General features: G+C 32.6%; 2 protein-coding genes across 2 annotated transcripts; one reads left to right on the top strand and one right to left on the bottom strand.

The window, feature by feature from the left end:
- Positions 1 to 1168: 1168 nt before the first annotated feature.
- Positions 1169 to 1600, bottom strand: BO85DRAFT_486727 (uncharacterized protein; the record flags this gene model as incomplete). Its single annotated transcript, XM_025663402.1, has 3 exons — positions 1169 to 1224; positions 1292 to 1468; positions 1540 to 1600. 3 exons carry the CDS (start codon positions 1598 to 1600, stop codon positions 1169 to 1171), a joined length of 294 nt encoding a protein of 97 aa, XP_025517031.1.
- Positions 1601 to 14334: 12734 nt separating this feature from the next.
- On the top strand, positions 14335 to 15970 carry BO85DRAFT_261143 (uncharacterized protein). The gene has a single exon (XM_025655025.1). The coding sequence runs from the start codon at positions 14365 to 14367 to the stop codon at positions 15478 to 15480; it is 1116 nt and encodes a 371-aa protein (XP_025517030.1). The 5' UTR covers positions 14335 to 14364; the 3' UTR covers positions 15481 to 15970.
- The last annotated feature ends 1118 nt before the right edge of the window (positions 15971 to 17088 follow it).

Genomic DNA, 17088 nt, shown 5'->3' with positions numbered 1-17088 from the left:
TTAGAGTTTGGGACGCGGAAGGATTACACGGGCCGCAGTGGTGTCAAGAGTAGCTGCACTGACTGGTGGGTCTGTTGGGGACTTGGGCTTTACTATTCCATGGGTCATGAGGCTGGTCGTACAACCGTACAAGGCGAGGTGCATGCATACGTGTCTGCATGCATGTCACCTAACAAGGTTTCAACCATGTTGCAGAGACATGTCGCACATATTGCTGTATTGGAGAGGTTTAGCCCTCCCACATTGCCAAACTTGAGCCTCCCTAGTGGGATCCGTATCGGTCTTATACACGAGGATTGTTCTTCTCGGATGAGCCAATCAACTGATAATAACAGTGTTGCATGTTGTACGCAACTCAAAGAGCTCAGGCAGTTTGGTTACCGAAGTAGAATTACTCAGGTTGCTTGGCGGAATCCTTTTGGGCTGGAACGTTTCGCAGCATGATGAACATATCGGGCCTGTACTGCGGAACAGGCATAATAGGCGCTTCACCGGCAGACTGATTTCAAGAATGCCTGTTTAGCCCAATGGCAGAAGGATTATTGCCATCTGCTAAAGAAACAGTTGAATATGATTGTGCTTACTAAGCACTTCAAATGTCCTCAACTATTACTACTTAATCAAGTATCCTCAGATTAACTTAGGGCACTGTCAGTATTCTAAGAATAAAAGGTGTCAACATTTCTGCTGTAAGAATCTACCTAAAAATAACTACCACAAAGGCCAAAAAGGCCATCATTACCCGCAGAACCTGTGGGACCTTACCATTCCACAAACATACCGAGGTACATTCTAGGGGAGAGTGGGCAGACTATCCTAGTAAGAAAAATATTTTGAACAGTAGCTATGCTCTCTTTCATCTCTCTTGTTATCTGTGGTGTCTCCAGGGAGAGAAGTTATGCTAGCCAAATTATTAAGCTATCTCAGACCTTCAAGTAAATGGCAGAAAGAATTCGCGGTGAATTTGATATAGCCTGTAACAGCTTGGTACATGTACATGATACTAATGCAAATTGTGTATACGGCGAAGTCCACTTAGCCACTTTCCACTGTTTCTTCTGGCGCTGCTCCCTTCTTTCTGCTGGACTAATAGTACGCCCTGCGACTGCACCAGGCTGAGCACAACTTTCACTAAGCGGAGGCCAGACCCCATCGACGCAACGTGCACTTAAGGCCCGCGCCGGCAGTGATCATTTGCTAGGCACCAGTCCCACGTCGCGTCATCTGAGTAAGGGTTAGTGCCACGTAACAATTGATTGAGGCAAGAAGGGTGGCAAAGGGCATTTCTTACCAGTGTACGAGCAACAACATCTCTTGTAACCCCCAAGAGTACATTTGTCACCGTCGCCGCAATCACTAGTCCTGACTTGATAGGGGCGGGAATCATCCTGTATCCAACACTCTTCTGGAGAACACATAGGATCTGTCCCCAGCCAGTAGCAATTGACAGAGATATTATCGCCGCCGTCTATGGTACTGATCAGTTATGCCACCGTCGAACCATGATTCAGGAGGGGTAGGAGTAGTAACTGAACGTACCCTCTTGTGCCAGACCGGAGCCAGCGGACAGCATAGCGACCAAGAGATAGTTGAAGTGCATGACGGATAATAAAAATCAGTCTTGGACAATGTGGACTATATAATCGAAAGCTCGAAAATTTTATGCTCTGAGTATCACTTAGTGAGAAGTAAAGGGTTTGGTAGTCTCTACTTATATTGCGATTGATTGAAAAGAGAGTATCGGTGAGAAAGCCTGTTACAGTTGTTTGATGCAACATAGCTTTGGAGTATGTAACGCGACCGAGTATGGAATACAATAGTGACGTAGGATAAAACATTCGGATTGAACTGCTGGAGAGCACAACTCTTGGGTATATCGCTGAAGAAATTTAATCTCGAAAAGGTTTATAAGAAGCTTCTGGGGTCTTTGCCTCCGAATATGAAAATGGCTATGTAACAGTATAAAGACTATTGGTAAGCGGTCAGATGAGATTAGAAGAACTTTGTCGCTTTCTATTAGAGTAACTGTCAGGCTAGAAAATCTTCATATTCCACTTCCGTACGGCTGAAATACTAGTAGTTAACAATTTTCATTACCTCGCTGCTAGTGTAATAGATTTTACCATTTATGTAGATCAATTATAGATTAAGCTGTTTATTCTTGATCCCATCCTGCTTCGCTACAGAAAGGCCAGACTCGCAGATTTCCATTACCCCAGTTATATTAACCGCAGAAATTACCAGACTAGAGTCTAGTTATCAGATAGGATCAATTGGAGAGCGGAACCCGCGGAAAAGTGGCATAAGGTGGTATTAGGAGTCATGAGGTCATGGATAGCGTTTCCTCGCATTCCGTAGTGAATATTAGGTAGAGGCTTCTCCGACAGCTACTGATCCTCAATCATCAGTAGGCCGCTTCTATCATACTTGAAAGACTATAGATTTTCCCAGAGAACATTCTTTAGTAGATAGGCTCTCTGCCCAGACAATTCTATCCCACCACTAGATACATTGTGTAACTAACTTATTTTACACAGCAATTGCAGATTTCTAAGGGAGCAAGAGCAAACAATAATAAAAAGAATGGTGACTTTACGAAAGCGAATGGATGCAGATATTATGAAAGCAATCTACTGGAGAGTCAGAACCTGAATGATACCCATCGCGTTCAAGGGGCAAATTCTTCCCTACTGCGAAAAGCTAATTCTCTCAGCAAACTGCTAAAAGATTGGAATGCTCAAGACGAGCGGCTTAGAAGCTCACTACAATTGAACAAATAGTAGGTTGCTAAAAGAAGAGGAATGCCTTTTTTGGGGTTACACTACCCAAGCTTACTTGAAGCTGAAATCTTATGATCAAACCCATTATTTCAGACTGGGGGAGGTTTCCAGGCGCTACAAACCCAACATAGATCATACAAGCTTTAGCAATACTTAATGTGTGCCCCGAATCAGTTACCCACTACAGCAGATAAATTCTCGCCCTGGACTATCGTGGAGATAGCAGAAATCCAACATATTGTGACCTCCCCTTTAGTTCACTTGATAGCATCATGAAAAATAAAGACCAAAAACATACAACAGAAGGTGTATGTCGGTGGTCACTGAGCGCCCCAGATTGGCCTGTCACTGCTTTATTCAGTCTATTCAGTCATCTTCAGGTCGCTTCGGGGGGCGCTGTCAGCGTCCTGAGCCGACCTCTCTAAAATGTGCTGTGCTACCGGGATGTGCTGACCGGGACAGCCAGGCTGACCAGATATAAGACCTGTTCTTCTCTTTCACTAGTCAGAATCTGTATCTTCTATCCTCTACATATTCGCTCTTCTCTCTGTGCTTTAATGTATACTGCTAATTATAGTAGTAAAATAAGTATACTTAAAAGTTTATTAGTAAGTTAATTTTAATAACTATGATAACTTAGAATACAAATCCAGGGTATTAGATCAGACTAAGAACTAGTATAATAAGACTTTAAGTTTTTTTAATAAGTTAAAAAACCTTCTCTTTCTAGATATGTCTTCTATTTATAGAATCTAGCTTTTTTAAGTTATATTCTAATATCTCAGATCCACCTGATATATGAACTTATAAAGGATTTATGGAATTTGTGAATAAAAATATATAAGGTTAACTGGAAGAATTTCTTACACCTGAAATAATAGAGAGATTTTACTAGTAGTTTAAGTTTGTACTCTGTTTATATTATAATTATAATATACTGATTTATATATTTATAATAATTCAAGATTATATTATAAATAATCTTAAAGAAACTGTTCTATTTTGTAAGGATAAAATGCCTAAAGACTCTGTATCATCTAATAATCTTATGATTATTCTAATATATCTTTAGTATTATGATTTCAAAGAATACTGTAGAAAATACTTTAATAAATTATGAGTCTAGCTTAGCATCTCTTTACTATTATATTATTTTATATTAGTAAGAACTGGAGAGATATATAAATCTACAGCTTGTTAAGAACTATTATAAAAGAAGATAAGCTTAAGTACTAATTATAATAGTAATGATAGTAATCTTAAAACTCATGTTCTAGTAGTATATTATAAGATATCTTTTTCTTAGTAGAACTTTGTCTTATAGACTAACTTTTAAATAATATTTTATATTTATTATTAAATAAATGGATGGTATCAAGATACTTATTCTTATATATTTCCGTGTCTATGTAAAAGGCTACTGGAAGAAAAAGAAATAGTAGCTTTTAATTCATGGATTCTATGAAATATATAAAACTAAGATTTCTTTTTTTTTTAATTTCTTGATATTCTTTCTCTCTATGGCATGTATAGATTGTGTTTTTATAGATTATATATTTATTAAAAAGATTATAGATAGAGTTAAAAATATACAGGATGATAATAATAAGAAAATAATTACTAAATTTAAATTTAGATTAGAGATGGAAAATATTTCTATTTTTTAGTTATATAATAAGCAGGTAGTTGAGGATTCTACTGGTTAGTCTTACAGAATAAATTCTTTTAGTAAAAAACTTATAGAATTTAGATATTATATAGATTATATAGAAAATATTACAGGGTATGCCTGCCGCTGATAAGTATTAATAGAAGTTAATAAATAATCTATATATATTCTTTATTTTTTACTAATATTGGGCTTATATAGATAAAAGCTACTTTGAAACTGTAAGAATAAAGTTTACAGAGTATATTAATAAGGATACTTTTAGTAGATTATATGTATATCTACTCTCTGAAGTAAATAAACCAATTATTTATCTTAGTATTTCTAGCTATCATGAGCATATATAAAACTGGTATAATATAGGAATTCATAAGTATTTATAACTTTGGTAATTGCTCCCTGCTAAGATAAAGTTTGAGTTTCAGGAGTAACTAGATATTATTGAATTTAATTAACAGATATAATATCTTACTAATAAGTTGAATAAGCTTCAGGATTTTATTAGTAAGAAGAAAGTGCAGTTAAGGTAATATTAAATATATAATAAAAAGTAGAGGCTTTATGTATAAGAACTCTGAATCTTATAATAAATATAAAAAAAAATATTAGTTATATAGCTGACTGTTATATATGAACAGATACTTTTTTATTATATATGAAAAGTGATACTAGAGTATGATTTATTTACTCAACTTCTTTCTAGAAATGATTTTCTGTGAAGCTTTATAGAGAGAATAACTCTGGAAGCCCTTGAGGCTATATATATAGATTATAGTATAAGTACCTACAGTACAGGAATGTAATCTGTGAATAGAGAATATCTTTATAAATATTTATTTATAATATAAGTATTTGCTCTAATATAAATAATATTTATTAATAGTATAGTTATTATCCTCACTACTATTAGTCCTATTTATATAACTGTCATAAAAAGTACTTTTATAAATAAAGTCCTGTAGATTTTGTATAGTGCTATATTACTTATTATTACTGGTTTATAAAGCCTGAAGAGTAGATATTATATTATAAATATTACTTAATAAAATCTAATAATTTACTTTACTATAATCTTTTAGTTTTCTGATATACTTTAATTAAAGCAGTATACTATTTATTTTATCTTGGAGATAGTAGTCTTAAGTCTCATGAGTATATAAAATAATTTCTTGATTATAATAAATAAGATAATTATATTAACTTTTATCTTTTCTCAGAAATATTATCTAATTAATATTATTGCTGGTATCCAGTCTGTTCAGAAAATCTAGAAAGTCTGACAGAATTAAAATAATATTTAGAGGATATGTACTGTATCTTATTTTTATAAGAAAAGAAAAGAAAGGCTGATTTAGAATAACTAGGGTTTAATATAATATAAGAGTTTATAAAATAAATAATTATATGAGTAGCTGTAATTAGTTATTACTTATTAATAGAATCTAGTGTTTTATTTTTCTATTAAGTCTGTTATATATAAAATGATATTATTAATTTTTCTATTTTAATTTATATATACTAGATTAGTTACTTATAATTATATAATAAAAAGTTAAAATAGTATTTCTCTTTTCTATATAATGACCAAGTACTCAGGAATATTATTTTTATTAATTTATTATATCTCCTGTATACTTGTATTATTTTATTTATTATAGTTTTATTTTAGATATGATATCCTGCTTATATTATTTGGCTATATATCTGTAAGTCTTATACTAAATAATTTATAAGCTCAGTATTAAGGATGGTAAGTAGATATACAGGATAATTAATTAATAATAAATACTAATTATATCTTTTATAGTCTGTCTTATACTGTCTTAGGTAAGTATTAGTTACTGTATACTAAATTATTTAGACTTTTTAAAATCATAGACTTGTAGCATAGCGACCCAAGTAATAATTTTATATGAGATTTTATCTTTAATTTCATTTTTTAGTAAGATTTATTAAGGAAAAAGAGGCTTTAGACCATGCAGGTCTTGGATATTATATATAATATCTAAATAAGAAGATTATTAATATATATTAGAAGATATGTTATGAACATCTACTATTATCTAAAAAAGATTTTAAATTAATATTTCCAGCTGCTTTTTTCAGTATTCTGTTTATTTATTTTTAAGATATATTTGATCCAGCTTTCTTAAATATTGTTTTTATATTGAGTTATTATTATTATAAATATCTAGTGGCTCCGTACCGTCCTAGTTATTATTTTAATATTAATATTTCTAGAATTATGTATTCTGGTTGCTTGTTTTATCTTTATTTATTAATTAATATTAAAGTCTTAGAATATTATATTTCCAGAAAAATATATTAATAAGGCTACTATTTTTATGTCAGTAACAGTGTTTAATATTATATTAGATTTCTGTTTAATTACTTTATTTATCCTGCTGATACAGCATATATAATTATTAAATTTTTATAAAAAGAAATTCTTTATTCTTTTTAATTTAGCTTGTTTGTCAGCATATCTAAATTCTATTATTAATAATATAGCTAAGAAAAATAGGATATTTATTATAAGTATTGTCTACTTATAATTTACTGTTCTTTTACTGAAATCTGATGATTTGATATATAAAATAGTATTTATAGTCTTATTAATATAAGTTTGATAATATAATAAATAATTATGTTTATAAAACTCATAATACTCAGTAAAATAGAAGCTAATATAATTATTATTATTATATGTTTTCCCGCAGTAAGATAATTAATCCGTAAAATAAAGATTATTAAAGTAAATTCTAGTAGATCTGAGATAGATATTCTCTTGGATCTTTACAAATAAGCCCTTATTCATAGTAATAATAAGAATTAGATATAGACTAAGAGATATAATAATATATTATATAATATCTATTTAAATTAACTATTTTCTCTCACAGAAGAACCAGCTGAGTCCTGGAACTAAGATCCTTAACTACTAGAAAAATAAAAAAGACTAGTATTTATCTCTTACTATATTACAGATATTAGTTAATAGCTGACTTATCTATTATAATATTCTATAAAAGCTTTTTAGTTTACTGTATTATCCAGATGCAGTTAAGTAAGCTAGAATATACTTAGTTATAATAATAATATCATCTTTAAATAGCTCTTCAGTTTGGTTCTAAATCTGTGCTAATCTATAATTAGCCAGTTATTATTATTCTATTAAATAATGATATTAATATGCCAGAAGAGATACTAGCTATTTCTGAATAAGTTAAATATCTGTTTTTTCATTATTTCTTTATAGTAGAAACTCATCACCAGCATGCAGTAAAATCATATATTTTCAAATTAAAGCTATTATTTGTATCTAAGAATTCCCTGTACAGGAGACAATGTATAAAATATAACTTTAAATACTCTTTATATATACTGCTTCTTTATTTATTACAGTTCTAGTAACTCTAGTAATAGTAAACTCTGCAGAGAATCACCTGGGATATATAGAGAAATAAGTAAGTAATAGAAGTCTGGATTAGTATATACCAGATTACTATTATAAGATATATGGGAATTATATTCTACTAATATTAGAAATAATATTACAGGGCCGTCTATAATATTATATTATATTACTTGAGACGGCTTTTTGAATCCTAAACCTAAAAGTCTAATTTTTTTATCACTATCTATAGCGCTTGCGTATTTATTTCTATATAGAATAAGCTAATTAGAGTTGGTAACCACCCCTGGATTAACTGCCTGGATTAGGATTCAAAAACTGATCTATTTATAACAGAATATATAATATATTTTCAGAAAAATTAATAATATAATTAACATCTCCATAGCAAGATCTTGAGAAACAGTATGGGAAATATTATAAGGGTTCAGGTTAGATAAGATATTAATTAACCAATATACTATTTTCCTGGAGGATCTTTGAATTTACCTACTCTGCCTTAAGCTTGGTTTATAAAGAAAATAAAATCATTATTATAAATATAGTTTAATATTTATTAATCAATCAACACGTGCAGTATATATTATTAATAAGACTAAAACTCCTTAGTTAGGATTTAAAAACCAATCTTAATAATAAGACCAAGTGGTGTAGACATTAGATATTAGATAGAAGTTATTATAAATATACAAGATTAATATAGAAATTAAGACTGTTCTATCATATATAATTAACAAGAATTAAGAACATAAGTTATATTTATTATAAAAATAAGAATCTTCTACTCTACTGATAATCTCATACACCTATAGATTAAAATTAAGGAAAGGATCTGGAGAAGTCTAGAATCAGAAAATTAATTATATATAATACTATTCATGCAGTTACTTCTACAGCTTGAAATTAAGCTTTATAAGACTAGTAAATATATTTAAATAACACACAAGCAAAGTGCAATAGCAGGAGGAAAACAGTAACTAAAAATAATATATAAAAAAGATAAATTATTATTTTATTTCCCATTAATCTGTAGTATTAAAATAAAAGATAATATAGCTATTAATTAAGCTATCAGTTATTCTACTTAAGTATTAATACAGCTATCAATAAGTTAAGAAACTGAAAAATATTATTAAATAAGATATTCTAAAGCCAAGGCGCGTGCGTGATCTGTTACTAAATATTATTATAATACTATAGATTCTATATAAGAAATTATAGTTTTTAAGATACCTTAATACTCAATTAATAGTATAGAAATAATTAATTAAAGAAAGCTGATATATAACTCCAGTAAAACTATAGACTATATCCTGCTTAAAAATATTAATTTACTATAATTTATATCTCAGTGGTCGTCTATCAGGGAGCTTCTTTAAAATAAAATAATAATATTATTTTCCAGATAATACAGAACTATATCTGTATCTATAATACTATTCAGATCAACTAAAATATTAATTTTAATCATAACCTAGCAGTTAGAAGAAAGCCAGAGATAATAAAGATCAAAAATTCTAAAAATCCTGACTAAACCAATATCCTCTTCTATAAATTTAAAAGACTGGAAAAGATATATTATTAATAAAATCTTAATAATAATCATTAATTCACAAGTCAGTATAATATTTCAGGACCAGAGTTACAGTAAAAGTCCAGACAGGAGCTTAATATATATCAAACTAAAAACTATATCTAGGATAAGCAGTTCAGAGAACAGTAATTAATCTATTAATAATATTACTTATAATACTGCTCTGCGGGCAGCTACTATTTACAGACAGTATAAATCTGTTTTTAAATATCCAAAAAAATCTGCTAGAATCTTTTATAATATTAGTATACTAGTAGAATTATTAATAAGAACCATCTCCCAGATAATAAACTTTTTAATCTCAGTATTATAGATAATCCTTTTTATTAAAATAACTATTCCTATAATATTATTCTTACAGATATTCTTATACTCCTTCTGTATAATAACAAGACCGCTTATATTAAATATTAATTTATAGATTAATAAGAATCTTTTAATATTCTCAGACCTGCTAAGAAGTAATTACAGATCTTTATCTTGAATTTTATCTCTCATATAATATTCAAGATAATAATATAATTTAATATTATATATTTATCTGCCTAGTCAGCAGTCACTGTAACTTAACTTAATTTTAAAAAGATTATTCTAAATATCTAAAACAGTAGCTTCAGCCCTTCGGGTCCTAATATTTAAGACTAATATAAAATAAATATTAAATATTAATAAGTCAGTCTACTGCACTATAACAGCAGCTGTTAGAGTATTTAATAATTAATAAATCTTAAGTCTAACTTAATACCCAGCATCTCTGGTTTCAGTATATTCTATATTATAATAAGATAATAATACAGTAATAACAGCATTTTTAATAATTATATTAATATAGAACTCGGCTAAGGCTTTAGCCGCAGTAAGGATAACCCTAAGATCTTTCTTATAATAATAAAGAAAATTATATATCTAATTCTAATTTATAAAACTAATACTGGAAGTAATAAAGGTACAAAGTAAGTATAATAATAGGATTCTCTAGTAATTCTATATATCCAAAATAACATGAATTTTCCTATCCTGAGCAACAGTAATAGAAATATATAAGATACTAAGATTAATATCTAAGAATATCAGCTGTAAAGCTTTTTCTACTTATATATTATACTATACTAATAGCATTTGGCATATTATAAGGAATATCTTAAATTAAACTGAATTATAATATTATAATACTATCTTCAGTCTTTTCTTAAAATATTAAAATAAGAATAACTTAAGATTATAACACAGCTAGCTATTTATAATATAATTAAATATAAAAATAAGAATAGTAAGAGACAGATATAAAATAGATACAGGATTTTATATATAATCTTAGTATGTTTTATAAGTCTTACTATAATAATAATATATAGGATATGGAAGTTGCTATATTTATAAATATTTTAATATATACTTGATCAATACAGTATATACTTAGTTTATAGTATCTTATTTACTTATACTTTTGTAGGTCATAGTAAAGAAAACTATAATCTATATAATCTGTAGCTTATCTTCCATGGTGTCTAGTAAAGAGAACTTATCTAAATATATTATAAAGATTTATTTTAATCTACTTTACTTCTAAGTAGTAAGCTCAAATCCTGGTACAGTAATCTATAAAATAAGCCTGTCTCTTAGATACTATTTTATTATTTAAAAAATTCTTAATTACTAGCTTACTAAACAATATTTCTTGTAATAATTAGTTTAATAAAGTATATACTTATTATAATTAGCTTAATATTCACGCCAAGAACTCTTTAAACTAAATGAGAAGTATCTTACTAGATAAACTGATTTTATAGCTTACTGTATACATGTATAATATAGTAGATTTATAAAATAGATAATAAAACTAAGATTATCTATAAGTAGTTCTTCTGCCATATTAAGCAGGAATTATTAAATAGATAATGTATACATAATCCTACATATTAAGTTAGGATTAGTCAAGAAGTATAATATTATTATATTTACTTTAGTTCATAAATAGAATAGAATTAGATAATATATAAATGATATTTTACTTGAGTATCCAGCTAGGTATATCCTGTGGGTATATCCAGCTAGATACTTGCCTTGGTATCTAGATTATTCCATACTTGAACTGACTAGGATCTTTAATAAAAGCACCAAGAAAGTACCTGTGGATATACCTCCATGGGTATACCCTGTGGATATACCCGTAGGTACTTTCTTAGTATTCTACATCATTTCCTTTATCTCAATTGGCGAAAAGCGAGGGGAATTACCCGTGGGTACTTTCTTGGCATAGTATCCACAGGTATACCCACGGGTACTCTCTTGGCATTACATCACTTCCTTTATCTTAATTAGCGAAAAGCGAGGGGAACTACCCATGGGCTGAATATATTGAGTTTTTTTTTTTTTTTTTTTTCACTCCTTTTCTTCGAGAAGTCAGCAATAGTTGTGGTATTAGTAGATGGCTAAGCTTTCATTTTCAAGTTTTACTAACTGCAGCAGGTAAAACTAATGACAATACCTGACTATCTTTAGATAAGATAATCTTATTTAATATTTAGTTTCTTTCCAGATGATTAAAGACACAGCAGTAATATAAGGATAACAGATTTAGAGCTTTAACTCATGCAGTCTTGATAATTAATAATGAATCTAGATATCCAGGAGTTTATTTACTATTATATAAAGCATAAAGATTAATGTATAATATCAGTCTCATGAAATCTTGTATAGCAGACCTGCTCCTGCTATTATGACTGTTTCTTTCTGCATCAAATATACATGATATAAAGTGAAACCAGAAGAAATCAGTCACTTATTATAGATATTGTATATAACCTCGTGGCATATTCTACAGACTGTATACAGTATCTCGATATAATCCTGCAGTAAGGCTTTACCGCCTATACTTTTCAATTATTCCCAGACCCTTCCCTAAATAAGATGCACGGAAGAACTATATTCTCTGTGAAATACCCTGCTTGTTTTCAAGTAGAGTGACACTACTATGATTCAGTTGTGGTTTAATACAACATTGCGCTATTCGTAGCAATAGGGAATATCATTGATTCGGGTATATTTCTGTTTAATACTAACAATGGCTTGGTATAGGGATTGGGAGACAAAGGAATCCTTAGGGGTGAAACTGCTTTAGCCACCAACGGTACACCTGGTTGTAAAATTAGACAACCTGGATATCTCTTTTATTACAGCTCTGAGATAGTCAGAACAGTGAGTCCCTGTATAGATTAGTGTCTTGGTAAAGACAGTACTGTATAATAATAAGAGCCGTACACTGTTTCTACTACCGCGTATACAGCGTCAAGGCATCTAGGACCAGAATGATGTTGACTACTATACTCCGTACTGAGCACTATACAATGCTAAAAGTAGCCATCTTACAAGCCTAAGAGTCCATCGGTCAGTCGCGCGCCTATACAGGGTGACCGGTGTCACCACTTACTCTTTTTGATTGGTTCAGCAACCCTGACATGAAACTGCACTAGACTATGTTTAGATATCAAGCAGGAAGATCTTTAACCCGCAACTGTACGGTAAATTACTATACATACCGTAATCAAATCAAGTATCAATGACTAAGCTCCACCTGCCTCTAGCCCATAATCCACGTGCCCAACACATCTTACACTATGTCCGGATAGAGGTGTCACCGCTTCACTCTTTGATTATTTCAGCAACTCTGACATGATACTGCGCTTGACCAATTTAGTTGTCGGGATGGAACATCTTTGGTCCGTGTTTATACAGGGTGGCCGGAAACTGGTGTCCCTACCGCATACTCTTTCATTCTTTCCGCAACCCAGTGGGGAATCTGACTAAATTACATTTAGAATAGCGAGGAGCAATAATTTTCCGGAATATATCCCGTATTGTACTTACAAGTGAGAATACACATATTTTGTGCGGCGCTAGGAATCTTGGTTGGGTATCTTGGCTAGATACCTCAGGCTCCAAAATGTCACGCGGATTTTATTATTAGTCAGCGTCCACTCGATCATATTCAGTATATTGGATGGAAGGAGCCGGACCGAGAATGCCTAACTAGGTGGACTTAACCGGAGCCTACATCCGCCAGACACAAAAGATACGAGACCAGCCTGCTTCTGGGACAACATGATCTACTCATCCAGGACCTATAGAGACCCTGAACCGTTGCTACAACTAGGCCTCCTGGTGGTAGCCAGCTGGAACCCGTCCCCCAATTGCATTCCAGGACACAATCAGGCACCATAGCAGCAATGCATGGAGTCCACGATGCACCAGCTTACTAGATTTTTTTGGGGTTATTCTGTCTATCTTTAATCTAGTTTGACCCTACTTTGTTGTGGATTTATGTACTTAGACTGAAGCTGGCAGTCACTAGGAGACAAGCCGCATAGCTGCCTTCGGGGCGGCTGGGACGGTGTTCTGCTGACGTAATCAATAAATCACAATCATCATGGTTACCGACGTACGCAGTGTTCTAAACCATCTAGTAATTAGTTAGATAACAATATTATAAGCGTCTGTGTTGAATCAAATGCTTCATTTTGATGATATTGAGCAGTTCGGGCAGGGGGGTGGGCCGCCTCACCGTGTGGGCCGCTTAACCGTGGATTACGTTAATTCCTATTTTGGATAGATAGAAGTATCAGACCTCCATATTCGTGTATAGTCGATATGTCCGTGGCCATAACCAACAAAACTCAAATATGAAGCACCGGACACGTCACACAATCGCCGGGAGTCGGAGTGGAGTCATCGGTGTTTAATAAATCTTGCATGGACTCAACCAATCATGGGGATTACGGATACATGGAACATCCGAGCATCGCTACCCCAGCCAGCATTGCGTTAGTTACTTGCATTTAAGTGGGATTCCTCCACCCAACTGTCAGTTACCAACTTGCCCTGGGGCATCCATCAGTTTTCTATTAACATGGGACGCGCACTAGCAAACCCAGGCATTTGGGTTTGGTTCTTATCTGGAAATGCCGTACTGAGCGAAGCCGTTCCTTTGCCAGTCATTAATGAAAGTCCACGGAAGCGTGACACCTGCGGTTTCGATGGGAATCCTGACCTCTATGGTCTTGGTATCCGCCTCGGTATTTATCTCCAATGGATCTCGTCTTCTCTGATCTATGGCCTGGACCTAGATGGTCGTGATGAAATAATGCAGAACTACGCCGTGTTTACTATCGCTCTTACAATTGCAGTTATCGTTATAACTGTCCAGTCAGAGCCTACATTTGCTGTCGAAATTTTCGTCCTCACATACATTATCTTTGGTGGCGCATACACGGTGTTAATCAGTGGATTTGGGAGGCCCAATATCCTAATGGACTTTCTTGTCGGACGGAAGGAGCAAAAACTGAGGGCGATTACCGTTATGGGAGCCATTGCAGCTGGGAGCATCTACTGCGGCTGGTTTTGGCTCCGTGGGATATTCAACAACTTTCACGAAACGCCGTGCGGCACGCACGGGTTTCTTTTCGCCAAGGTGTCATTATTTGACCCGTCCGTAAGAAGGTTCTTCGCATTTTTGTCAGTTTTACTGGCACTATCATACACTGTCGGGCCACTTTACCTACGTTATGTTCATCGGATATTAAAGATAATCAGGAAGCTAGAACCAAAGGGTATTGGAGGATCTGCATTCCTTTCTCTACACGATTTCACTCCAAAGACGACTAATCATATCGAGCCTACCTCGTCAATGATCGCCGCCATTTTGAGCGCTAGTACCCTGATATATTCAATTTTGGGGATAGAGTTAACCCTTTACTGGAATTCGATCCGAGGGGTATACTCGATCAAGACTACAGGTCAATTGATACCATTCGTCATTGGAGTTACTGGTTTTATTATTGTTCTTCTCAACATCCTCACAAATTTTAGAGGGAAACATTCGGATGCAGATAAAGCTACGACAGCTAATGAACGACTGCAGTATCTGGATCTTGCAGGTTCGTTTACCTCTGAATCGGTGCAACGCAGTCGCCGCTACTGGCGCAAATGGAGATTACTGAGAAGAGTTGAAAAAGGGAAGAGTTAGGAGATTATTTCACGTCGCTGTGACTGGCTGAAAGCTCCCGATGCAACTATTAATCATAACGCTGCCTGCGCTAAGCGGCACGCAGGGACAGGCCTATAGTTTATAAATGTCGACCTAGAAACATACTGTATTAAGTTAAAGTTGGTAGTCTAGACACCTTTTTAGCTGTTAGAGACCTAGAGAGAAAGGAGACATCATCGACATGCTTGATTCTTAGAAGAAACTCCGAGACGAAGCTATCTAAGAGCTCTGAGTGTTATGTGTGACGCTAGACCTAAATGGAGAATCCAACATTAGCTTAGTGGTTATTTTACTCGATAATAAATAGTCATCAAAAGCCATTTGCACATGTGAAGCAACAGTGAAAATAAGATAATTTAGGCAACGATAATCCGGTAAAGCCGTCGATTGATGTTGTTGCTGTTGTTTTCTGGTTATACAGATAGAACTTGAAAAGATGTCCTACTGCTTATATCCTTGTCAGGCTGTGATATAACTATCCATTCTGGAAGAATGTCTCGAAGTGGCTTAGTTTTGGCGCGGCTGCGTCGGCCATGTTAAGTTAGGAGCTGTTTTTTAATTATACCACGACCGGTGATTGACTTCCAAGGTTCTTGTTGGCCTATCCGTGGACTATCCGTGGACTCGACTAGGGAATTGTAGACAAGAACTGTTATGATACCGCAATGTTTTTACGTTACTAGCCCGGGATAATGATAATTCGAATAATTTTCTCGAAGTGGATTAGCGCATTTTAGCAAGAGTTACACAAACAATCAAAAGAGTATGACTGGTGACACTAGTTTCCGGAAACCCTGTACTAACCATGCCGAGATGGAGTAAATTTGTTCCAAAAATGCAACCAAACATGTAATTAAAGCTTGCTTTTCATACTGCCATATTCAAAATGAGATTCTCCTTCATTTACTCAGAGAGTAATTTTTCTAACCCTATCCGAAGATATGCTAGTCCATATTCAGTTTAACTGCAGATCATGGCTTATCCACAAATATAGTCTCTATTCATTTATAGTATTTTTATCCCCGGGTATAAAGATAGCTAGGATAGGCACCACATTTCATATAATTATAAACAGTAATTGTATTATTTACAAGTAATAATCTACAGCTAATCCAAATACATACTAGCACTTCTTTGGATAGGGTTAGAGAAATTGTTTTGAATTAACCAAGAAGAATCTGATATCAAATATAGCAGTACCTAAATTATAGTAAGAATATCTTTTCTAGAGTACCCAGCTAGATATACCCACGGGATATACCTACAAGAATACTTTCTTAACACTTTTACTGAAGACCCTAGTCAGTTTGAGTATAGAATAATCTAGGCGTCAAAACAAATACTCAGCTGGATATACCCACAGGTACTTTCAGTATCTATATTATTTATATAACTCCTACTACAGAGTAACCTTATGGTTAATTATAAGGCCAAGTTATATCTATATAACTATATCCTTGATATTAACCAGTATAATAGTAACTATACTACATTCATTTTTCTCCCTCTATTATAAAATATATAAGCTACAGACTGAATATAATAAACAAGCACAGAAAGACTAGCAAAACTACTAAGTCTTAATTA

The sequence above is a fragment of the Aspergillus piperis genome (assembly GCF_003184755.1).
Source record: "Aspergillus piperis CBS 112811 unplaced genomic scaffold BO85scaffold_6, whole genome shotgun sequence".
Classification (NCBI taxonomy): domain Eukaryota; kingdom Fungi; phylum Ascomycota; class Eurotiomycetes; order Eurotiales; family Aspergillaceae; genus Aspergillus; species Aspergillus piperis.
This window is presented reverse-complemented; position numbering and strand designations above follow the sequence as displayed.

Excerpts from the sequence above, each read along its gene's own strand:
- BO85DRAFT_261143 (XM_025655025.1), top strand. The coding sequence starts at position 14,365 with ATGGGACGCGCACTAGCAAACCCAGGCATTTGGGTTTGGTTCTTATCT.